Source organism: Rhamphochromis longiceps, linkage group LG4 (genome assembly GCF_057381845.1).
Source record: "Rhamphochromis longiceps isolate RC_006_pf linkage group LG4, R_longiceps_female_GT1.1, whole genome shotgun sequence".
Taxonomy (NCBI): domain Eukaryota; kingdom Metazoa; phylum Chordata; class Actinopteri; order Cichliformes; family Cichlidae; genus Rhamphochromis; species Rhamphochromis longiceps.
In genome coordinates this window covers 25,399,998-25,424,765 of record NC_140560.1, presented here as the reverse complement: position 1 = coordinate 25,424,765, position 24,768 = coordinate 25,399,998, and the positions used below count along the sequence as shown (strand labels likewise).

The 24,768-nt window shown below is 45.9% G+C and overlaps 1 protein-coding gene across 13 annotated transcripts in view; it reads left to right on the top strand.

The window, feature by feature from the left end:
* bahcc1a (BAH domain and coiled-coil containing 1a) overlaps positions 1-24,768 on the top strand; it is a 61,005-nt gene that overhangs the window by 13,683 nt on the left and 22,554 nt on the right. For 9 of the 13 annotated variants that reach the window (XM_085404069.1, XM_085404065.1, XM_085404068.1 and 6 more), the window contains exons 3-5: positions 15,509-15,691; positions 21,678-21,803; positions 21,956-24,316. In XM_085404069.1, coding sequence (XP_085260195.1) covers positions 15,509-15,691; positions 21,678-21,803; positions 21,956-24,316 — 2,670 coding nt within the window. Of the gene's footprint in view, positions 1-9,555; positions 10,710-15,508; positions 15,692-21,677; positions 21,804-21,955; positions 24,317-24,768 lie in introns of those variants that run through there. The other 4 variants (XM_085404072.1, XM_085404067.1, XM_085404070.1 and 1 more) reach the window with 2 other exon arrangements.

Sequence of the window (24,768 nt, the reverse complement as noted above, 5' to 3'; positions counted from 1 at the left end):
GTAAAGTGCTTAAAATCACATGATATTCCTTGCATATGGCCTGACAGTTATGGGAAATATCTGCTGTTTCTTCTTCAGACCCTTAGGCCTGTGTTGTCTGTTTTTTTATCTAGGCAGAAAAAATACAGACATCATTGTGGTTTCTCTGAGCTCTGGAGGTCAGAGAAAACATTCAACAGAGTCACAGGAATTTTCTAGTGTGTATCTGTGCTGATTACTTACTGGTTTAGTCGTGGCTCTTACATAGACTGGTGTGTTTCAAGGATTACTCACGGGATCACATGAGAGATCTTCAGGAGGCATTTTCATACAGCAGGGACCCCAAATGCAACCCCAACAACAGTCCACTGATGACTACCAGTCATAAATGTGTCATGTGTATGTTTATTCGTGTGTGGTTGTTAGGAAACAAAATGGGATGAGTTTGAGTTTATTAATTCATGTACAAGATCAGTAACGTGTCGGCTAAGCAGTGAGGTATGAGGAGCGAATTGGTCATCCTTGGTAACAGGGTATTGCGAGACTAGAATAATCTGTACACATGGAAACTGGATGGATAAATACCACGTGTGTAGCGGTAAAGTAGGCAGCTGTGTGGGAAGCAGAGGATTGTTGGGAAGAGTGGAACATGTGAGGGTTGTGCAGATGTCTGTTATTTTAGAGAGCAAATTTTCTTTAAGCTATGAGGTCCACAGTGTATTAACTCTATTGTGTGTGTGTGTGTGTGTGTGTGTGTGTGTGTGTGTGTGTGTGTGTGTGTGTGTGTGTGTGTGTGTGTGTGTGTGTGTGTGTGTGTGTGTGTGACTAAATGCGTGTATCCCTGTTTGACAGATCTTATTTCAGAAAGTGGAGCTGCTTTGAGGATCAATACTGACATGCTGACTGCACTCGTGCACATGCACGACGCACATACACACACTTTTTTTGGGCTCAGTGTCTCATCTGTCAGTTGTCAGTTTTCTCCAGCTCCATGGGTTCTCTTTCGAGCTAGGCAGATGGCGAACACTCAGAATGAAAGCAGATCCTAAGTCCTTTTGGATCTCCATCAGTCTCTGGGACCATCCTGCACAGGGCTCAAGTTTCTCAAGCACCGGCTGAGCCTTCCCGGCGCTCCAAACCAGCCATTTCGTCACCTTGCTTTACCCAGCTCACGTATGTCGAGTGTAACGGCGGTTCTTTTAAGTCTCGCATCCAGCAGCAGTCCACATTAACTCACGCAAGCGCTGAAGCTAAAAAGGCTGCTGACAGTTGCTCCCATTGCTTACTCCACCTCCTCCCTACCAGTTCAACAGATACCTAATCCCAGTAGGGTATCTATGCCCCTCTGCTCTTCCAGCTTCTCACCAAGTGTGTAGCCCTACACTGCATGCATTAACCAAGTTCACCAAAGGGCATATTTCCCCACACTGGTCCATGTCTCTTACCTGAAGGAGCAGCTGCACTTCAGGGTCTACCAGCCTGTATGTTTTTATTTGAGAATGAGCAGGGTTCATTACAGCACGCTTGCTTGGACTTGCTTTTGTTTGAAGGCCGCCCTGCACCTAACTGCAAGAGATTTTTATGAGGCACGGTTCTGAGCCAGTCAGCCAGGCTGCTGTGCCACAACCAGATTGGTGGGGAGCAGTGCCATCCCACCACATACACCATCTGGGAGATTGTGCGGAGAGGAAGGGAGAAAGTTTGTGTTCTTTTGATTATGCACATATGTTTGTGTAGGTTTGTATTTGTGAACATGCAAAGGGAGAATGGTGGTTAGAGCTACTTGTGAAAGGATTTTTTTTTTTTTAAAAAGGGTGAAAAAAGTTAGTCTTTTTTTAAAAGAAATTTAAGGTGGACCTTATACTGCCCCTGCCCACATCTTGTGATGTATGGGCTTGTGAAGGAAATCTCTCATTTGCCACTTTTCGTCTTTTTTTCATGTCATTTTTTTCTCTCACTCCGTCTCAGTGGAATTCAGTTTTTCTCCAGATCTTTCACTGTTTCCACAAAGCAGCAATAGAATAAGACAGAATAAGGGAGAAAGGGAAGCGAAAAGGACGGCAGCCAGAAGGAAGCCGTAGTCCTTTTTTGCGATTGGTTTAAAACCATGTTGAATAAAAGCCTTGTCGTAGCGGATATGCTTCAAGTAAATATTCATAGGTGTTGACATGCCAGCGTAACGTATTGTGTTTGTGGCAAGCAGGCATGTCGGTATGCAGTGTATACTTTCTGCTTGTAAATAATTCAAAACACTTGTTATGGTGCTGTTCCCGCTGCATTGTGGTTTGAGCATCATTGTTGACACTAATAAATGAAAAAAAATGTGTTTGCATCTTTTGTGCAACTTTATATGGAGAACACTGCTGGCCACGGGGCTGAATGTAACTGGTTTTTGCTGCTAATATCTGCCGGTGAGCACATTACCACACTGAGGTCGCAGTCGGGTCAACTGAAGTCTGGAGCTTTTAGTGTTGGTGTGCATGTGAATGTACATTTATCATGTCTTTATGTGGACCTTACTCACTCAGGTGCTAGCTATAAATCTAGCTCACCCTTTCCTGGCCTGGTGAGGACACAGCAGGAGCCGATGGGGGTTCACCTTTTTTCTTTTCTTCTCTCTTCTTTTCTTCTCTCTTCTTTTCTTTTCTTTTCTTTTCTTTTACAAACATTGGAGGGGGGGGGGTATAGGAGGCCAAAGGGTTAGACGGGAAGAGAAGAAGAGAAGAGAGATAAATGAGGGAGGGGGCTTAATGAGAGCCCTGACTCACATGATTATGGGACTGGCTGATAGAAATCAGGATCTTTCTCAAAGAAGTCAATTAACCCCCTCCCCCTACTCTAATTATGCATGGATTGCTCCACTGGCTCTTTACTGATAGGGCTGCTCAGCACAGCTCAATATGCAGACTCATGCTGCCTGAGTCTGTGTTGTGAGAAGCATTTGTCAAGCTTTTTTTTTCAGTCTGCTAGCAGCCTGCTTTAAACTCAGGGTTTTTCAAAGCCATTTGTTACCCCCATTCTACTCCTCTTTACTCACCTGCTCACAGTCAGTACCAGGCAGTGCCAGTAGGGGGCTCCACCCTCAGGAGGATTCTGGTTATTAGCGTATTAGTAACTAGATGATGACTGAACTCTGTGGTCAGAGTAAATAAGCAATGTTGTAGAATGTCAACACGACCAGGCGGCTCCTTCACAGCACCCAGTGTTGACATAACTGCTCTCTTATCTGAGGAGAGCAAAGCCCATCGCCACAATAGAAAGCTATGCCAGATCAAATACAGTAAAGGCTAGAAACCACACTCTCCAAAACACAAATCCATACTCACACAGTGGCTGTGAGGGAATGCGGTGCATGTGGTAATACATACAGCACAAAACAATGGATAAAGCTGCGGTCCCAGCACAGGTTATTCGTTCTGCTAGACTGTCTGGTTTTCATGTTAACCCATTAAAATAATGGGGTGTTTAGGGTGCTGGCAGTCTGCGTAAAGAACCTGGACTCTGCTGTTATTGCTCAGCTTGGTAACGAATCAGTCTGACAGTCATAAAACACGCTTTGCCATTAAGCATCAGTGAATGAGCGGTTTAAGGTGAAGTGACAACTAATAGTTGTCTCAAAAAAAAAAGCAGAAGAAAACAAAGGACGCAGGGGAGAGGACGCAAAAAGAAAGATGTCCGTGTTTTGATTTTCAAAATCTGTGTTTAAGCACCTGTGTCACATTTGTGATCTCTGTGTCAAAACATTTCAGGAGACCTTCTTCCCCTCATTGCCTCACAGCACCCTAATAACTCTTCTTTAGTCTGCTTCCTCGCCGCTTCCCCTCCACACGCCCCTCCTCTCCATTATGGCCTCTGCCAGATCTAGACGGCGCTTGGCTCACACTGGCGTTATGATAACCTGCTGAAAGCTGTTGCTCTCCTGTGAGCATGCAGACTCCCAGCCGAGGTTTCCCTGCATCACTTTTCCCTCGTGTTCTCCGGTCAACCCCACCACAGCTATGACTTGCTTCATTTGTTTCATACATTCACCAAATCATTGCATGAGTTCAGACCTTTCATATAAATTTTGGCTTTCTGACCCAGCATAGGTGCTGATATATTTTATGGCCACCAATGTTAAGCATAAATTAAAGAAAAATAAGAATAGGTGCACTGTTCAAAGTAACTTTAATAGTTACTCAGGGATACTGAGTTTTTATTTGAAACCTAAAACACTGCTAGTATAGAACTATTAGACATGGCCAGTTGGAAAACATTTTTTTTAACTTGCAGGTTTATAACTTTTCAGTATTTAGTGGTGTTTTTGTGTGACTTGTCAGTAAGTGTGTGTGATTGGAAGGATCTGCTAAGGCAAACCAAACAAGCAGCTGCAACACATCTGTTGACTTCGATCAGATGCTGCAAGCCTGTTGTAAGCCCACAAGGTCTGTTCCCTTCTTCTCTGCTATTTCTTTTATATATATATGTGTGTGTGTGTGTGTCCCAGACAAATACAGAGGGGAGGATAACACATGATGGCCCATAATGCCCCTCCAACATACTAAATGCGATCACTGTAAAAGTAATGGAGGACTGCAGTGGTAGCTGTTCATCCACACAGACAGGAATGAGCAGCTGATCTAGAAAAAACAATCCCCCTTCCTCCTCCGTGGTTTGACCTTGTATTTTTGCCTCTTCCACAATGAGTCGTTAAAGCCGTCAAGATAACCAGCTGGAGAGCAGAGGAGGCTAAGGTAGGTCATGGCAGGTCAGGGAACAGGAGGGGAGACAAGAGGCATTTAAATTTGTGGGGGGTTTTGTCTTTGCTGCTGCCTTGCTCTGTGTTACACTTCATCTGCTGATGTTTGTGCAATGATGAGCTCCGTTCTTTTGTAATGATGACAGGAAATGCTCTTAATTTTACTCATTTCTGCCTTTGTGGCTGCAGATGTTGAGCAGCACCGGCAGCAGCATTCCATAGATGACCGGTGTCAAGAGTTATCGCAAGATATAACTCATCTTTAAAGGCCAGTTTGGCAGCGTGATTTGGCTAAACTGGTGCATTTGAAAGTGCAGATGGATAAAGTGGGAGAGGAAGTGGTTATCTCCATGAGTCGAGAAGAGTTTTGTCATTATGGCTAAGACGTTTGGTAACAAGAGAAGTCAAGGTTATGCATGTGAGATTATACACTGTGTTCTTTACAAGGTGATACTGTATAATGTTTGGCCTTGGCTACCCAGGTGCCTCGCTTCCCCTTGTCTGTAGGTTATCAGAACAAAACTGCTTGCATTTGTCTTAGCCGAACGCTACAAGAATTAAACATTTTTCCTTTGTTCCCCCTGTGAACCAACAGCAAATTACATTCAGGGCTGCAGAAAGACCTTGGACTGGCTGGTGCAGCGGTTCCCGGCTCTGTTATCTGCACTGTTCTGCTCTGTGCCTCTGACAGGCTACATCAAAAAGAGAGAAGCCAGAGCAGGGAGCTGCCTTCTGTTTCTCTCACAGACATCAGACTTTATCATATTACAGGACAATCCAAGAGAACTTGGAGGACAGCAGCAACGTAGTGACTCCAACCAGACCCCTGATGTCCGGGACTGCTCTGCATGACCTAAATGAGGTGCCAGGCTACAGACGGAGGGAGGGAGAAAAGATGGGAAGACTGGGGAGAACAGGACATTCCGACGAGTCCTCGTTGCCGTTTGAATGCTAGGATGTTGATTTATGGGTGACTCTGATATAGGGAGGGGCTAACCCCATAAAACAAGATGTTCATTACACTTTTGGACCTTGTGAACACTGATGGACAAACAAGAGCAGAGAAACGGAGCGCAAATGGGACAAGAGAGTGGGAGGAAAAGTGATTTTTAAAGAGAAAAAAAACTGAAAATGAAGAGAAAGTGTTTCCATTTTGAAGCATGTGGCTGACGCCAACTGAGGGAAGAGACCGAGGTGATGAGGGAGGACAGAAATATGGAACTGAGCAGCAGGGGGATGGAGGGAGAGTGATGTGGGATGATGGAGAGGGTGTGAGGACGGAAAAGGAAAACTGAGAAGGGGAATGAGTGATGGGGCTCGAAGGAGCAAATGGAGAAGAAGGGATGAAAGTGAAAAAGGGAAGACAGCAGGCAAAATTTGCTCCAATGAATTGAGCTGCTTGCAGATTTATGTGGTGTTGTGGTTATCATTGTGCATGAACCAAAGGAGATGGGGAGACTCGAGCAATGCGACGCCCAAGCGTGAGCGTGCGTTTATCTGTGTATGCATTGCAGCGCACTTTTATTCTCCCTCAGCACGTTGCCCATGTCTCCTCCAAAGCAAACTAACTTCTGAATTTGACAGAACCCTTGCCTGTGGTGAGGTAACATCCACCAACATCCACACTACACTTTTCCAAAGTCTATCTACCTAGCACTGCTGGTTGAGAGAAGAGAGGATTAGACCACCCAGGACTGGGTAGTCAAAGCACCGCTTTGATGTGGCACGAGCATATGTGCAGTGCATGGGTACAATCTCTGCTAAAACACACTCGCAAAACACAGTTTTACTGCCTCCTGTGCGGCATCATTACTCCTCGTCAGTGGAGCGGTGGGATGCTCAAAAAGAGAAGGAGAGCGAGAGCGAGAGAGACGCAGCCACCTCCTGTGCCAGGCACTGCCAGGCTGAAATGCTGGAGCCGTATGGTCACCCTGAGGGAGGGGAAACCTGCCCGGTCTAACCACATCTCAATTAACCAATTAAGTTCAAAAGTTAACAGGGTACTAATTAGAGAATAGTGCTGAATCCTTGTTTTAATCTCTCTTTTTTCCCCACTACGAGGCATGTCTGTGTCCGTGACCTGGCTGGCTGAGCTTTGCCTGCGTCGGCTGAAACATGGCACGCAAGCTGCCGTTAGTCACCCATCCATCCCCATGGCCAGAACATAAAACCAATGGATTTAGAAGGATCAGTTATCAGCTGTAAAACAAACCAGATTCAGAGCATTCCATCTGATCTTTCCAGTGAAACAGGAGGACCATGAAAATCCCATTTTTGGATCTAGAGTTTTCAGAGACCTGTGAGTGAATATTCACAAATGAAGGATAGTTTTTAGTCATAGCTAACGTGGCTGTTTCCTGCTCATCCGGCTTGTATTTGTTCCTGCAGATGGGCTTTAATGGATGCCAAATGGGAGGTTTAGTGCCTCACTATTGGCCTGTTGGAGTCTCTTTTTTAACACCATCATATTAAATGACTTGCGTTTAGGACTCAAGGCAACGGCGTGCTCCTGTCGTTGACAATATGCCTCGGGCAGAAAGTGTTTGTAACACACCGCTAAAAGTATAAATTTTATCCCCGCATTAAAGGAGGAGAAGAGGGGCTGCTATATTGGCTGCTACCACCAATAAAAAGATATGTGGGCTGTATGACACAATTGTAGTAAGGCGGCTTTGAGCCCCGGAGCCAAACATGGTGTGTTTAGAATCAGGCTGACAGCTCGATACAGAGAGAGGTGAGAAAGCCTTCTTTGACTCTGCTCTGCTTTCTAACGGGGAATTATTATTTTTTCTGTCTGTTTGTTTTTTGGGATTTGGGGAGTGTGGTGGTATTTAATGACCCATGCAATTCAAGCTCCTGAATGATTGGTAGGATGATTAGCTGTTTGTATTTCTGAGTGTGTGCGTGTGTGAATGAAGAAGAGGCTGAATAAGTCTTGGATGTCAGAAAGCAGTTTGAGGGGTGAAGGACTCCCTTGTCGTATGCGAGGCCCTGGAGGATTCCTCCCCTCTTCCTCTCTTCCTCCTCCTCCCTTGTTCGCCCCCTGAATCTCATCTCTTCCTCTGTGAGATCCACAATGCTGGGAAGAAATGTGTCATTAACAGGGGAGACCAAAATAATGTTTATGGGCTCAAGCAGCACTGAAATCATTTTCCATATCAGTGCAACTGCATGGGCCCTGTGGGGGAGTAAATCTGATTTTCTCCTCCCTGTGCCAATGGGAAACATCATGGGAAAGAAAACAGATTGGATTGTTAGAGAGATGGCCTGACGCAGCTGTGGGCGGCTCTTTTTGTGTTTGGGTGTGCTGCTGCTGTGTGCGTATATCATAAAGACAGGATCAACCAGAGAAGGGAAGAGAAGGCAAAATAAAAATGTGGATGTTAGCGTGAATCTGTGGATGAGAGAACGAGCCCCACTATGGGAATCGCAATTTCATGCCTCGGGAATAAAGAGCTGGGATGCAACAAATGACCCTCGTGGAACAATGGGTCAGTTAACAAGCACAACCACCAGTTTGGTCTGGACACATCAAATGTCCTGTAGAAGTTACAAGGAGTAAAGTAGTTCCAACTAAATCTGATGCCTTTTATGCCCGTTCCATAAGAAACATTTGCATTTTATCCACGTAGCCAAGAGGGAAAAAAAGGAATAGGTTTAGTAAAGCGTGGAGGGAAGTTTAATAAAGTAAAATGCTGACGGAAATAACTATGTGCTTTGAGAGAAAACACTTCGTAATGAGAAAACTGCTTGAGTAATTTGCACTTCCTGTTACATCATGAACACTTAAGTTCTCACAGAAAGGACAGAAACGAGCAAAAGCAGAATGCGGTGATTTCGTGTTGTGGTTTTCTTGTATGTTCTCTTAAATCTCTGTTGTGGGACTAGGTAAAGAGAGTGTGCATGTGTGGGTGAGTATAAAAGGAAGGTAATGGGCCTTGAGCTCATTTGGCCTGGCCTGGTGCTGTTGCTGTTTCGAATCTGTCCTCCCACCTTCCGAGTCCCGGACCTGGAATGTCTGCTTGTTCTCCACAGATGAGGCCAGTGACTCAGCAAACAACTGCACTTTCACATGGCTCACAGCAAGCGCGCTTAAACAAGGGTCTAAGTGATGAGCCCAAACCTTTGCCTGAGGCTATTAATATTTTAATAGCAATAAACAGTGAGTAGCATTAAACCTTAGCACTGCACTTTACCCTTCATCGCCCCACTCTTACCCCAGTTTTTTACTCCGCTCTAGCTCTCACCTGCAATCTTCACCGCTTAGCACAATCTCACTTTGACAGTCAGATGTCTGATTGTCTCTTAAACAACACTTCCTGGCCCGCTCCCCAGAAAATAGCCATGAAATTTCAGTCTGTCTTCTTTATTTACTTTGCCCATAACACACCTCTTCAGCAGGAACTCTATCAGACATTGATATCTCTTTCTGTTGGCCCCCTCCTGCCCCTCATACCAGTGTTGGCACAGCGGCTATGGAACTGAAGAGGAAGCTCCTTTTTGATAAAAATAAACCTTTCTGAAAAAGAGCTTCATGAATGATTAATTGTGATAAACATGACGTGCTGTACTCCTTGAAATGGCAGCCTGGCCAGGTACCTAGACACATGTGATGCTGGCTTTTGCAGTTTTGCAAACTGCTGTATAAACAGTGAAAAGGTTCGAGGAGTAGAATAGATAAAGAGAGACGCTGGTGGCATGTGTGCACATTTTCTCCCGTTTTCTCTTTAGCGTGGCATGTGTGGCTCCATTGTTATGTTCGGGCTCCCTGCCAAACTTGAGTGAGCCAGTTGGTCTAATTTGTTTAGGATTAGAATCTCTTATCCACATCATGTCGACTTCTATATTGTATAAACAGCTGGGTGAAGTGGCAGGGGTTCTTCAGCTGACCTCTCCAGGCCAATTTTATTTGCATTGTACTCATGCAAAGAATTCCCAGAATCCCTTTTACCCCGTCATCACTTCAGTAGTGAGAGAGTGGCTGACCACGAAGCCACTCAGCAAACACAGGCTGTCAACTTGAGCGAGACGACCACCATACGGATGCACAATCGCACACACAAAGGATCACATATGTTCATAAACGCACACACACATACTCCCACACGCTCTCTGCTGATTTCACTTTGAAAGTTTCTCACAGTTCCTCGGTCTCTTATCTACTCTAAACTCTCACCCCTTTCCCCTCCTCTGGATGTTGCATGTAGTAACGAGGCTTTCTCACTCTCTTTCGCCATCCATTCTTATAACTGGTTCTCTTTCTCCCACCCCCACACTGACCACATCCACTAAACTCACTCCACAGGCACGCAGTGTGGAGAGTGTTGGAGGCGTCCGCTGCTGGCACTTTCCCCCACCCCTGCACTGGGCCCAGGTCCAGGACTGGACTGCCTGCTCGCTCTCTCACTCTTTCTCTCCCTCACTTCAGTATACTTCTGATCCTCCTGCAGTAGCCCACTCCCCCAGTCCCACCATCAAGCCTGACATCGACACAGAAAGAAAAAAGTCAGGGAGGTGGGAGTTTGTAAAGCAGGGGGCAAGTTAAGAAGAGGAAGGGGAAAAAAACTTGCTACAGCCGTTCTGAAGTGAGGAGGAATTTGGCTACCAGTTGCACTAATGTTTTCAAGATGACTTTGACTGTTTGAAGGAAATCCCCCCACTTTAGTAGCCATTTGAAATTCCATCTGTGTTTTATTGTGAGGAAGTAGGTGCTGGGTTAGTCAGCGGCCCTCCAGGGTAGCAGTGCAGTCTGTCTGGGGCTGCTGATGTGTACAGTTGCCCAATCCAGTCTGTGTTACTGGAGGGTCAAAAACTAAGTCCTGTGTTTGAGTGAATGTGTATGTGTGGAAAGTCTGGCTGGCTTCTTCTTGGGCGTCTGAATTCCTGGGCAGAACATGGAACTACATTAGTAGGAAACTCTGATGAAAAAGACACTGAAGTGGGAGTGAAGTTCGCTTACCAACGAGCATCCTGCTCAGTATGTTTTTACTTGGTAAGTAACTCTTCAAATGTCTGTTTCTTCCTTGCTGTTTCCTACTTTCATAGTGGGTTCTTTCGTAAACAAGTGCTAAAGAAACAAGCTGCTACAATTTACAGCTAAACACAGAAATTCTTAAATGTCTGATATAATATAAAACCTAGCTTACCAGTATATGTTCTGTCGCGTTTCTTTCTGTGTTAAAGCAGTGCCAGTAACTAGCAGCTCCTGGAAGAAGTACATTTATATTTATTTTCCCTTGAATCACCAATCTGATGTTAATTTCATTCATTTAAGACAAGAAGGGGAGTGTGTATTTTCTGTCAGAGGACATGACTGAGAGAGTGAGAGAGAGTACAGCTGCCACATGGCACTGACCGTTCACTGAGCGACCTAAACTGCTCACAGACTCTCTGATACGAGCTCTTATAAACTGGTTGTGTGTCTGTGTGTTTTTATTCTCTGGCATTTCTTCTTCTGCTTCTTCCCTCCACTCTGTGGCACTTGGTGATCACTGAGCTGTGGAGAGCAGGTTGATGCAGTCACATCTGCAATTTTCTTTCCGTCTCTCTTCTCCTCGCGTCACCATCACTCTCACTTCTCATTGTGCGTCTGGCTTCTTTGTCTAGACGACACGTCCATCCGTCCCTTCGGGCTGCGGTCTGTGAATAAGACGGAGGGCTTTAGACTGCCTTGGCTTGTTTTTCAAGAGCAGACAGAGAAATATGATCCAAGGTGAAATAAATGTACTTCTTCTTCTTCTTCTTCTTCTTCTTAGAGGCGTAGTTGTAGATCCCCATGTGCTCCCTCACATGCTCATAAACACAAGCGCATGTGGATGGGCGTCTGCCTCTTCAGGAGAAATTTTTGATCTGATTCCCAGCGTTGAAAAGAACAAGATGTTGTGGGTGGGTGCTTGTTGTCTTCCTAGCTTTTTTTTTTCCTTTTACCCCATCACTTTGTGGTCCACATGCAGATGAGATTGTATTATGCTTCGTCAAGGCCCCAAATTACCCCGAGTTGTATGATGACATCACATCCTCCCCTCAACTTGACAATTGAAACCTGTTTAAATTCACTGGACGAGTGTGTGTTTGATTGCAACTGTGACCTAAGTGGGGTTTCAAGGTAGACTGGCTGTTCTTGCTGAGCAGCATGCTGACCAACTGCATCTGCCCACTGCTGTTGTAATGGCTCGTATTCAGCCTCCTTGCCTCGAGCGCTGTTTCTCTTTCGTTCCCATGACAACTGGGCCTTCGTTCTCCTAGCTACGCCTCCCTGCCTGCTGCTCACTCCGTGCCGCCCTCAGGGGCCCATGCCTGGGCCCACATTATTGTGTGTGCATGCATGTATATTTTTGTTGTTGCACGCAAACTGGTCTCCTTCACCCTTGCACACCAACGCCGGAGCAAAACAGTAGCACTAGTTAACACTTCCACCTCCGGAGGTTCTGCGGCATTTGTGTTTGTTTCTCTGGATCTATGTGAACACAACTGTGTGAGTTTGAGTGTTGGGATGTGGTGTTGAGATGTCAGGAAGGGAGGTGGGTTTCCCCTTATCCCGGTGTCCCCTTCTCCTTTAATTCCCTAATAGGATTAATCTTCATCTCTGTCAGGGATCGGTGCCGATTAGGATGCACATGACCCGATTTTCTTAAGAGCGCATACAACTGCACTGCTGGCTCCACTTAGGAACTGGAGAAATAAATAAACACAGTTTAGAGAAAACACACAGGCGAAGAAAACATAACTTTTACAAGGAGGCGGTGGAGCAACAGCTAAGTCACTATTTATTACACCACTAAAACTGTAATAGTAAGTCGAGCAGTGGTGCCGTCATGGCTCAGACTTTTATTCCACTTGTTCTGCACTGCTTTAGTTGGCATCCGAAGTGAAAGAAAGGTGAAAAACCAGCCCACTTTTATAACCTATGTGCTTTCTCACCGACACCTCTGATTCATTAGGATTTAAATGGGTTCAGGGAGGGCATTGTATTAACGCAGCGTGAGTGGAGTTTGTGTTTTCTAAACAAGAGTATGAAAATTTGAAGAAAAAAAAAAGAAGCAGGAATTTGTGTGGCGTCATGCACAGCATACTTTCAGTAGGAGGCAACTATAACACTAAGGGAGAGGTTATTTAGTGTGATTGACAGGTTGAGGAGTCTGCCAACCACTAACTCTCACCTGCTACAGTTTACATCAGTCCTTCACCAAGTGAAGATGCCATGGCCAAACTGGACCACTGGAAGGTCTGATTTGGTTGTGCTGTGGGAAGGGCTTGTGGTTTGATTTGATCCAAGACCCTTCTGAGGTTTTCATTCAATCCCTTTCTCCCTGAACACAGGCTTAAACTTCAAAGATCTCCTTGCCCGACATCTACACATCCCCTTTTTAATGTATTGTCCTTCTCCTTTCCTTGTCTTTCTGGCAGAGGCTCTCTCCTCACTGCGTTAAGAGGGGCTTTGCAGCCTCTCTCTGTCACTCTATGTCTCTCTCACCCTTTCTCCCTCTCTCACTCTGAGGCAAGGCTGTTAATAATGCAGGAGGATTAGCTGATTTATGTGAGCCGGAGGCACTGAGGAAAGCTGGGGTTCCTGGGGGCGACAGGCAGAAGAGGGGAGGGGGGCAATGAGTGTGCAGCATGGAGGGCGGTGACATACAGGAGCCCGACGTGTCTGGATGATGAAGGTTGGATGTGTGCCTGGTGAGCATGCTGGCCATAATCCACCCACCCACCCCCCACCTCCACTGGCCCCCGACACCCACTCTGAACTCCGCAGAACCATGCCAGGAGCCCTCCACAGGGACCAAGTGATAGGAGGTGGCAGCAGAGGGGAATGGGGACTGATACAGAGCAAAAGGAGAACAGCATGGATAGTGTAGCATGTGACCAGGCTACTTGACAGTGTCTCCCATCAACATGTGAAATGTTGCTATAGACAATTGAAATCTGATTAAATAGAAGATTTTTGCTACCATGTGATTTAGGAGATGTAGTCTCATTATTTTGTTCCAATGTTTTGTTATTAGAAGTGGATCTAAATAAAAACCTCCAGCCCAATTTTACAGGCTTAGACTAAGATAACCTGATAATCCAGATAATCTACAGCAAAAGAGAAATGAATCACAACACACTTTGGCTTCATTTCTTTCTGTGATCAAATTTCAGAGACCTCCAAGAGTGTCGCTGCATCCACATGCGCACAAACACACACACACACGCAGGATTGGTTGTAAGGTAGTTTTTCGAGGCAGGGCGCTGTAAGGTTGGGGATCGTGGGGGATTTCCACCTGTCTGGGGCGGTGGTACCAAGTGTGACAGAGGTGCTTTTGTACGTGTTGTGTGTTTGTGCGCGCACGCCTCTGCATGCTTCTGTGCTCTGGCCTATGAGCCATAGGCTATTCGGTGCAAAAGCGAGAAGCAGCCTGATGGGTTTATCCCTGCTGTCTGCCCAGAGGATGTGCTCACTCACTGGCTGGCTGATTAAGGCTCCCACACAATTGTTCTCACACTCCCAGAAAAAGAAAAAAAAAAGGATCGATGCATGTTTGGACTGATTCATGCTCCAAGAAAATCAAATCACTCAGCATTCCTTGGGAGATCAGCTTGTCATAAGAGGCTCATAATGAATTTCTACTGTGTCGCTCTCCCCGTGTTTTGGTGTGCGCGATATACGATACACTAATGTGTGTCTGAGCATGTATCTGCATGTGTGCTCTCATACAGGCAACTTCATACATATGCATGAGACTTCACGGTGGTGTGACTTGGGGGAAATGAATGCGCAAAGAGCTGGGCACCCGGGCCCCTCGCTCAAGTGCACTGGCGGGCGCGTAATGGGAATGCAATTTAAGCAGTGGTTAATCAGTGTGTTTTCTCCAGCTTGCCCAGCAATGCATAATAGACAATCAGCCCCCAGTCATACGGGCGTTGCTACAAATGGTCAATTACTCATCATAGTCTTGTTAAACACACAGTTCAGCCAGCCAGGGACAGATTGCTCTGCTGGTGCCATTATTATGGTAAAGAACAAAGCAAAGCAATGCTAGAAACAGGGAAAGAGGGAGGGAAGGAAGAGACAATGAGGATTTGGAAGAGGCATGGTGTATTTCTGCACATCAAAATGGGACAGAGGAGGGGACGAGAAGAGTGAAGACAGCTTTTGTAACAAAGCAGGAGGAAGGAGAAAGGAGTGAAACACCGAAATGGAACCAGAGAAGAAAGAAGAGCACGGGATTGTCAGCGTCACGCAGAGAAAAAGCAAGACTGAAAGAAAACCAGACAGAGAGGAGGTGAAATGGAGCAAAGCAATAAAAGAGATTGAGGGCATGAAAGTGAGAGATGGAGAGCACAAGATAATGGAGGGAGGGAGAGAAATTGAGAAAGGGACACTGGGGAGCAGGAGCAAAAGTGTGTGAGAGCGAGAGGGAGAGAGCCTGAGAAAGTGTGTACTCAGCTGTGAGATGAGACCTCTGTCTGCCCATGGGGAGAGGTGGTGTGAGGGGAGAGAAGACGAGGGAAGAGGACTCTGCTGACAGTGAGGGGGAGGAGAGTCTCACACTTTCTCTCTGTCACACACATACGCTCTCTCACTCATTCAGCCTCTCCCGAGAGCAGCGATCACATTTGCCTGGCTTAATGATTCTACCAAAAAAAGAGAAGAAAAATATGTATATATGAGTGGGCCTCACACTGAGATGCAAAGCTATTCTTGTTGTTTTTCCTTTTTAGTCACACTCACTGTCCCAGTGTACACACACTCCCAATTCTAACCATTCTTCTCTCTCCTTACCTTTTGTTCCTGTGGGAATGCAGGCAGTGGATTGATGGGCAATTCTTCTGCCTCCTTCATGGGGACCTTTCTGGCCAGTAGTCTGGGTTCCCCTCCTTCCCACCCGTCTCATCCCTCCCGGCCGCCCTCCTCGCCCTCTTCGCCCTCCTTCCGTGGCGGACCCCACTCGAGCGCCTCGCAAATCTGGTTTCCCCATTCGCATGAAGGTACCTCAAATCACACATGTACACAAACACACAGCCCCTCATCTGACCGCACCATCTGGATGAGGTGATATTTATGTCCTGGCATTATTGGAGGCAGCTTTGCACGGTGTATTGTTACTCTGATATTGTATATTTTTGTGTCGCGCTAGGTTTGCACCAAAGTATGGCTTATAATCGTCTGGGCTCCAACCCTTTTATTTATGCACTAAAATAGGCCCACACCCAGCATGTTTGGGATAGAGCACTGTGCCACGGTTTTCTGGATACAGACACAGGGTTAAAAGTTCAGCCACAGAATCTTGCGGTATTCGATTCATGTCAGCAGGAATGTCACTCAGGGCCCTCTGAAGCAGCACATGCGACTGTGTGCCAGTAAAAAAAAAAAAGTTGCAGTGATTGCAGAGCTTTCAGCCGGTGTCTCCATCACAGTCTTAAAAAGGTTCCCACCAATCAGAATTACTAAACCCTTACTCGACACACACGCACATACACTCACAAACCAACTTCAACACCTCATATTCTGTCTCCATACAGCCAGGAAGTCAGATAACGATAAAGCTGAGGGATTAATGAAGTTGGGTGTTTCAGGAATTAATTGGGGTGACAGATAAACACAAGACAAATCATCTTATTAATATATTAACGTAAGGTCAGCTTTTCTGTGTCTTCACCTTCAGATTTACATCTTGCTAATTACGCACTGTGATGGCCACCTAAAATTACCTGGTGAATCACAATCCTGGATGGACTCTTGTTATTTCAGCCCCCGGTTATAATATATTTATTATCTAAGAATAGCCCAGATGTTATTGGTGGGGAGACCAGTGGGAAGTGTTGCTTTTCTCTCTTTTTTTTTTTTGAAATTCGTGGTCACTCATCAGCGGCACCCCACCTGCATGTTATGTGTCCAGGGATGATTAAGTGGATTACAGCTGAGATGCTGTATTGTCATGAAGATTGTTAAGTCATATGATATCTCCCAGCAACTTCCTTGCTCTGATGCCCCGGGCACCAGGCCGCTGACTCAGTGGACAGATGCTACACCAGATTAAACTCTAGACTTCTCCAAAATATTAGCTCCGGCGTCAGCCCAATCTCAGACATTTCCCTCCAAACTCATTTTGTAAGCATCAGTGTTTCCTTTATCTTATACTTTCTAGATTTCATTGTCAAACACTTTCTTCTTGTGGAAAAGTAAAATAATATTAAGAGTGATGAAGATAATGCCAAGCCTAATAAAAGTAATGGAGGTGATTATGACTGGGATTATTACTCAGTTGGCAATGGAGGCCATTATCTCTATTGCAGTTTAATTGCATATAACGCACTAAGAGCATGATTGAATCCAGACTGTTCATCAACCACATTCAGCTGTTCCCTCCTCAAGATAATTGCATATTGTCTTTTTCCTGTTTTGCATAAAAAGCAAGTCATCAAAATGAGCGGCACAATTACCCAGACTCTCGCCTTCTCTCTCCGGGTGTCAGCAGAACCCCACCAGCATCAGAGCAGGCATTGACTTGTGCTTGTGTCGGTGCATTAGTGTTTCGCTTGTAACCTCAAAGAAGTGCTGTGTTTTTATTTTTTTTTCTTCTTCTTCTTTTTCTCTGTTTTTAAAGTGGCTGCTTGCATGCATATCTAAGCAAAGCAGTTCAAATTTGTATTCAAAAACGATTTTACGATTCGCACGTTTCTGGCATATACCTGTCATTGCGCGGAACGTCTTTGTTTCCGCTATTCCTCTGACACATTTTTCTGCAGATTAAAAGCCCGAAATCTAGCACGTAACAAGCAGATGAGAACAATTATCTCCTTTGCTTGCTAACTAGTCACTTAGTGGGGATAAACAATGGACTGTGGCTATATGGAGCAGGCTAATCACATTTATTTTTTATTACTCCTATTTGGTGAGTGAATTAAGAATTAATTCCTCTTTTCAATATAATAAGTTTTGCGGGCATTTGAAATGAGTTGGTGATAAAGAAAAGCCACATAAAATGTAAGATGGATATTATTTTTGCTCCATTAAGCCCGGAGAAAACAGCAAAAATGTTCAGAAATGCAGCATTCTTTCAAGGTTTCAGCACCCAGATGTACCAGCATTACACTTCTTTTACTGATTATGCGGGCTGTTACAAAAATTTGAATATTTTAACCTTATGCATTGACCCTAAACATATCCATGGAAACGCCCCTACTTTGGCTACTAAAGTAACAAAATATCCCATCGCAAACTTTCAACCTCAGTTTCTCAGGTTGGCTAAAATAAGAGGGAAAAAAAGGTCTCTCAACTTCAGCTGCCCTGGCATGGGCAGTAGTCTGGACGTGCTTTCCTGTCAGTTTAGGCTCCTTTAAATGACACTGGCGGTAAGGATAACTTTGGCAAAGGCATTTTTTTTTCTTTTTTAACACAACAGTCTTTTGTTGACTTTTGGTTAAAGATTTATTGTTTTGGGAAAAGGAAAGTGTACAGCCAGTCTAACAAATTCTAGGATATTTCTGTAAGGTCACAGCAACAAGACCCAAATCATTAGTGGCTTTCATGACGTCAGAGGAGTTAACAGAGATTAAAGGAAGTTTTTGTTTCAGAATCTCTTCTTGCCAGCTACAGCAGCAGCCATTGTATGTTACCACAAGGAATTGTCTGTTTTTTTTCCTTTGCTGAGCTGAGCAGTGCTGTGAGCTCACTGTCACAGAGACGGAGTCTTAGTATACGGCTACGGATGCAAGAAGAAGGGTGGGTCGGCGGTGGGGGGACACAAAAATAGGGGCAGATGCAGTGTAGTGAATGTTTCAGTAAATGTAAAATGTTTTCACAACACCTGTTAAAATAAATTAGGCCCACCGAGCTTTTGAAAGATTTATTTTCATATCTGGGACTGTTTGAATAAACCCCACTGAATCGACTGAGTGGAAAAATGAAAAAAATAAATAAATAAATAAAAATGACCAAAAGAGGAGAAAAAAGGGTGGGGAGTGGGTAAAGAATAAAAAGAAAACCTGCCGACTCCTCGCAGTCCCGAGGCCAGCTGGCCAGGGTCCAAATGACTTCTTAAGTTATGCCAAAAATAATCGCAGTCTCATATCTTTGTCCACACATATAAACACACGCGTGCACGCACACACAGAGTTGCCTGCACACACCTGTCTAATCCACTTCTGTTTGATACGCCTTTCCAAGCCTATCTTCAGTTGTCCATCTTTCCTTCTGTGAGCAGTTGCTTGCTTTTCCTTTTGTAGGATTTAAGCTGCACCCCCTGCCTCTCCTCTTCCTTACTCCTGCTTCTTTCATTCTCTCTCTCCCTCTCCCTCTCTCTCTCCTGTGCCAGTCTGCATCCCTTCCTTTCAATTAGTCAAACCTGAAGAGATCCACCACAGCACTGCCCCTCCTCCGCCAAACATCTCTCGTCTCCTCTCCTCTTCTCCTCCCTTTCTGTGTCTTGATGGTTCTGTCACTTTTTTCTCAATTAGCGGACCTGACAGGCAGCTCAGGCTGCTCCTCCTCTCCTCTCGGTCTTCCTGTGGCGTGCTCTCTCTCTCTCCGTCCTTCTATCTCCTCGTCTCTGATGCGTTACAGCCACCTCCCTGGAGAAAATAGAATTTTCATTTATGTTATTTTTTTCTTCTATCAAAAGTGGTGAAAGCCTTATCAGTAACTGAATGTCTTCAGAGAAGGTGTAAGAGGACTGGTATTGTGCTAGTGAGAAACCGCCTCTAAAGCAGCAGGAATAATTCTCCTCTGCCTCTAGGTGCTGTTCTATATCTAACCCCCTTCTTTGTCCTCCCTGTTGGCCTGCTTCTCTCAACCCACCATGTTGCGAGAAATACCTTCAGAACTTCTAGAAATCCCTCCTTGGGATGCAGCTCTGTTTGTTCTGCCTCTCACCCCTGCTCTGCTGGTGGAAAGGAGGGCATGCGCTGTGAACTCCCCTCTGCCATTCACTTGCTGATGCTGGCGTGTTTATGTGTGAGTGTGCGGAGGGAGCGAAGGAGAGCGAGGTTGCTGTGCAGTCAGCAGACTGCACTAAGACCCTGCTCACGTCGCCTGCAGCAGCATCGGCAGCGGCAGCAGAAGTAGCAGCTTCCCTTGTCCTGGCCAGATTAATGGCTGAATGAGCTCCGCCGTGCCCAGCAGTCCCCCTCTTGCTGCCCCAGTGGAGAGCATGCTGAAACTGAGAAGGCTGGCATTATCGGGCACAGCCAGACCACACTGTGAAAAGGGATTACGCCATCAATCGTCACGCTCACAAACAACATGCTGCCGCAGAAAAAAAAAAAAAAAAGACCCTCTCCCAGCTTGGATAAAGACTGGCAAACAGCTCTCTGCTTTTCCCTCTCCTGAAATCAAAGGAAAAAATGACTTGCTTAAACAAAGCTCCCCCCCCCCCCCAAGCTGTAAATGAATTGGCATAATTTTGCGTTCTTATTAATCATGACAGCAAAGGAGGAGACAGAGACAAAAGAGGGGGGATGGGAAGGGAAAAAAAACAAGGTAGAAACATAGGTGAAAAACGGGAAAAGGGAAAAGTGAGGGTATGTAATTATCACCCCTTTGCCCTCCTCAGAAAGCAGCACCTCCTGTGTTATTGCAGGGCTGTTTGCCTCCTCTGTGTATTTCATTAATTAAGATGGGAGGATGCAGAGGCCGCACTGAGAAGAGGTCATTAAGCCCACCACAACACTCCTCCCTCCCCAGAGCTGGGACCGGGCCCCATTGATCCACCGGCAGAAAGTGAGACATTCAACACTCATAGCTGCTGTAAAAACCATGTGTGTACAAAAACACATGGCCGAATAAAGTGCATCTGCGCTTTCTGGGATCAGGTCGCACGTTTTCCAAAAATTTTTTCCTCTCTTTCGGCCCGTATCCTTTTTACGCCATCCATGAGCTGCACTGGAAAGTAAAGCTACAGCGACAGATGGGTCTAATAGTTGAGCTGAAGAGAAATTAATCACTTAAATTTTACTTTATGACAGTGGGCTGATAGACCTGTCTGTCCTATGAATTAAAAAAGAAACAAAAAAGTGTGTCTCTGTCTTTTTTGGTTTTCCATTTCAACAAAAGTGGTTCACTCATGTGACGGTGTGTGTGTGTGTATATAAATATATATATAGTCTTTTTATTTTCCTTAGTTATTTCTTTAACTTGTATGTAGACTGATGACTTGGATTTAATCATGCTTTTTTAAAGTATTAAACTAAAATTACGCTATAGCGCTGCTGTCACTAAGCAACATCATCGCATTATTGGACATTTTTTGTGTGTCCTTTACAGTACCTCGATTTTATTCCGTTGGTTGGGTGAAATGATTAATTACACGGTAGCATAGATAGGCTAATTTAATTCACATTGATGTGTTTAGATGCTATAGTTACTCAAATGCAGTGAAAGTGGGTTGTCATAGAGATGCTTTTTTTTTTTTTTTTTGTATTGATATTGCGATGGGCTTTCATCTCAGTCCATCTTTTCTCTCCTCTACACTCAAAGTCCTTTGTGTTTTCCAGTGTCCCGTTGCAAAATGAGCTTTTTGTTTGGTTGTGGCGTAAACGTCCTCCAGATGGGCTTGGTGTAATAAGCCCAGGTGTACTAGCTTACAGGCCCAACATCCCGATGACCTCTTACCTCTGATGTAGGTCAGTAAAGGTTAGCCGCCCAGCTCTCTGTTCATTGCACACACAAGCTTCAAATCCATCCTTATCACCCCATTCAGATGGTTCAAGGTGCGGCTGCCACTTCTAAGAGTGAGTTAAAGAAAGCACCATATGTTTCAAAGACAAATTTCATATATTACAGAAATCCCCAGGCTTGTCTGTTATTGTTTTCATTCTAAACTCCAGCAGGAAAGGCAAACATGTGAGGCACAGCCAGCACTTATTTGCGTATGAACACCACCAGCTGCATTGGACCTGAAGGATTACACTGGATAACTGCATCTCTGTGGTTGTTATCCTTTCTTATCAACTCTCTCCCTCTCTGATATCTTAGCAGGTCCAGGGTATCCTCGATTCTCAGGGAGTCTGGCCCACACGTTCCTTCCTATGAGCCACTTGGATCACCATGCCAACAGTGGAGTTCTCTATGGGCAACACCGTTTCTATGACACACAAAAAGGTGGGACGTGAGACTATTAAAATTTTATCACACGGAAATAATATGAATTCAAATGGAAGCGGTATAGTCTGGTGCTGTTGTCTGTGCAATACTGAGAGCATGCTTTTTTTTTCTTTCCGTGACTAATTTGTCTTCTTTTTTCTATTTTATAGAGAACTTCTACCTTCGAGGTCTCCCATCCCAGCCACCTCTCATCTCAGCCAATCATAGTCTGCCACCAATGTCTCGGGCAGGTTCAGGACACACTCAGGGGTCCTGCAGCAGAGACAGAGATCAAGGGGTAGGCACAGGCATACATAAGGGTCTTAAAGAGGGGTCTGTGGAAAGAGGAGTGGTAAATGTCAAGGACAAGGACAGATCCAGTGGTAAACAAGAGGCTAAGGAAAGACAGCAGCAGCAGCAACAACAGCAGCAGCACCACGCTCACCAGCCACCCCAGCCAACACACCACCACCATTCTCACACTCATCAGCAGCACCCGCACTATCCTCAGCACCCGCTGCCCCTGGAGGAGGTAAACAGCCGGGCCCTGGAGAGGCATAAGGCGTCGCTCACGATGTACAGTAAAGAGCACCCTCAAAGTATGAGCAAGCCCCTCAGTGCCTGTTTGCACAATAGCAAGATGCAAAATGGAGATCCAGGAACTGGAGCAGGGGCTAAGGTGTCCATGTCCAGCTGTGGCGGTGAGGACACAACCCTTCGGGTTATGGGTGGTGGGGGGAGCAGCCAGAACAGACATTTGGGGACTAGTGGCAGTGGCCGCTGCACCAAAGAGGGGGTAAGTGGGGAAATGAGGATCAGTGAACAACCTTCAGACTGTTTGGAAAGGGGTCAGGCACCACTTCACCACTCTCTGCCCTACTCTGTACCCCCACCCTTACATATGAGTTCTGCTACTGGAGGGGCCCATCCACATCCTCATGCTCACCCCCATACACATCCCCATCCAGGGGGCTTCCACTGTCTTCAGCTCCACCCCAGCCACCCACATCATTCCCACCACACACACCACCATCCAGAGTTTTTCTGCCCACCGCCACCTGCTCCTCTAGCCAACCCTGCCTCGCACGAGAGGGGGCCAGTCAATGTGGGGCGAGAACCTAAAGTCACAGGGCCTACATTTGTGCCATCTGTGGCAGACGTAGGCGATAAATCTAATGGGCCATTCCAGCTTAATAACCCTGACTGCCAGGGTGTGGGTAGTGGAGGAGGAGGCAGCAATGCCAAGGACAAGACAATCGAAAAGAATGGTGGCGGTGGGCACCACAGTAATTGGCACAGAAAACAACAACAGCAACAACAGCAGCAGCAGCAGCACCCATACAGAAAGACAGAGAAGGCTCCAGACTGGATGCAATCCCACCATCAACACCTTCAGTCCTCACAGCTTCCTCCACCTCCCCAGCAACAACCACCACATTCTCAACAGCAGCATCAAGTAGTGCGATCGCGGAGTGCTGAGTGTATCAACAGTGGTGTGGAAATGGATGTGTTCAGACCCTCGCTGCCCCAGGGACCCAAGGCAGGGCACTCGGTCCCTCATTCTGTAAACACTTCTCCTTATCGAGACTGTTCCCATCCCGGACCCCCGCCAAACTCTTCCCCACTTGGAAGTAAAAACATGGGGCAGCACAGTGGAACACAACACAGTGGTCCCGGAGGTAGCTGCTCTTTACAGAGAGACGGCCAAAAGGTAGCCAGGATTCGCCACCAGCAGCATGGCCGACCTGGCCCAGAGACACCCACTGAGTTGAACCAGGGGAATAGTCAGGAGCTTAAAAGAAAGATGGACATGTCTCCTTATGGTTACAGCAACAGCAGTGGGCAGCAGCACCACCACCAGCAGCCCCCAGTGCCACCCTGGAATATGAGGCCTCCTCACCACATGTCGCAACCTGAGGAGGAGCAGAGGAAGTCATATATGGAGTTGGGGAGCACTGGTGGGCAACACTCTCAGCAGCAGCAGCAGCAACAACAGCAGCAGCAGCAGCAACAACAACAACAGCAGCAGCAGCAGCAACAACAACAACAGCAGCAGCAGCAGCAGCCGGGAATAAGCCTCCCTCCTCCACAGCCCCCCACCGCACCTCCCCTCAGCCAGCAACAGCAGCAACCACAGCAGCAACCTGATCCCCAGGGTCCAACTCAGGGAGAGAGCAGTGCAATGAAAAGCTTACTAAAGTACAGCAACCAGCAACAACCACTGCTCGTCTCCCAAAAGAATCCATTTGGGGGGTTAGGAAATCTCAAATCAGGTCCATCTGGGGGGAGCTGTGCCCTGCAGGGCAACAAACAGACTCTGCCTTCCAGGAAGGGTACGGCTAATGACAGTGAGCGTCCTGATTATAACGGGCGGAGCAGGGAAATGGGGGAGCCAGGTCATGGTGAAAGTGAGGTGCGGCAGCCGCCAGTAGGAATAGCGGTGGCGGTGGCCAGACAGAGGGAACCACCTTGTCGTTCAGCTGAAAATCATCCGAACAGCCGACAGGGCAGGGTCCATCCGTCTGTGAAAGGTAAGCAATCCAGGTCACTGGCTTGTGAGAAGGCCTTATATTTCTTTATCTGTAACTTGCCAACAATATCGCTGCAAACAGAGAAACAGCCATATAGAAAATAAACAAACAGGAAAAAGCACATTTTTAAGCGGATAAAAAGCCAGAAAAATATTGATTTTGTGGTGATACCCTTTGCTGAATGCAGTAAAAATCCAGAATGGTATAATTCTCACACTCATTGCCATCAGGTATACGCTCCAGTCCCCATGATCCATTACAGGATAATATAGGCATAGCTAATTCTATGAATGGAGTTTAATACTTATGGGTTTAAATATAAATTTCCTCTGCAGCAGTCCCAAACAATGCCTTGCTGATTTTAACTTGGTTTTCCCCTCTTTAACTTTCTAGTTGCCCTTAATCAAACATTAGTGAGTCAAACAGGCATCAACCATGATGTTTACAGATGT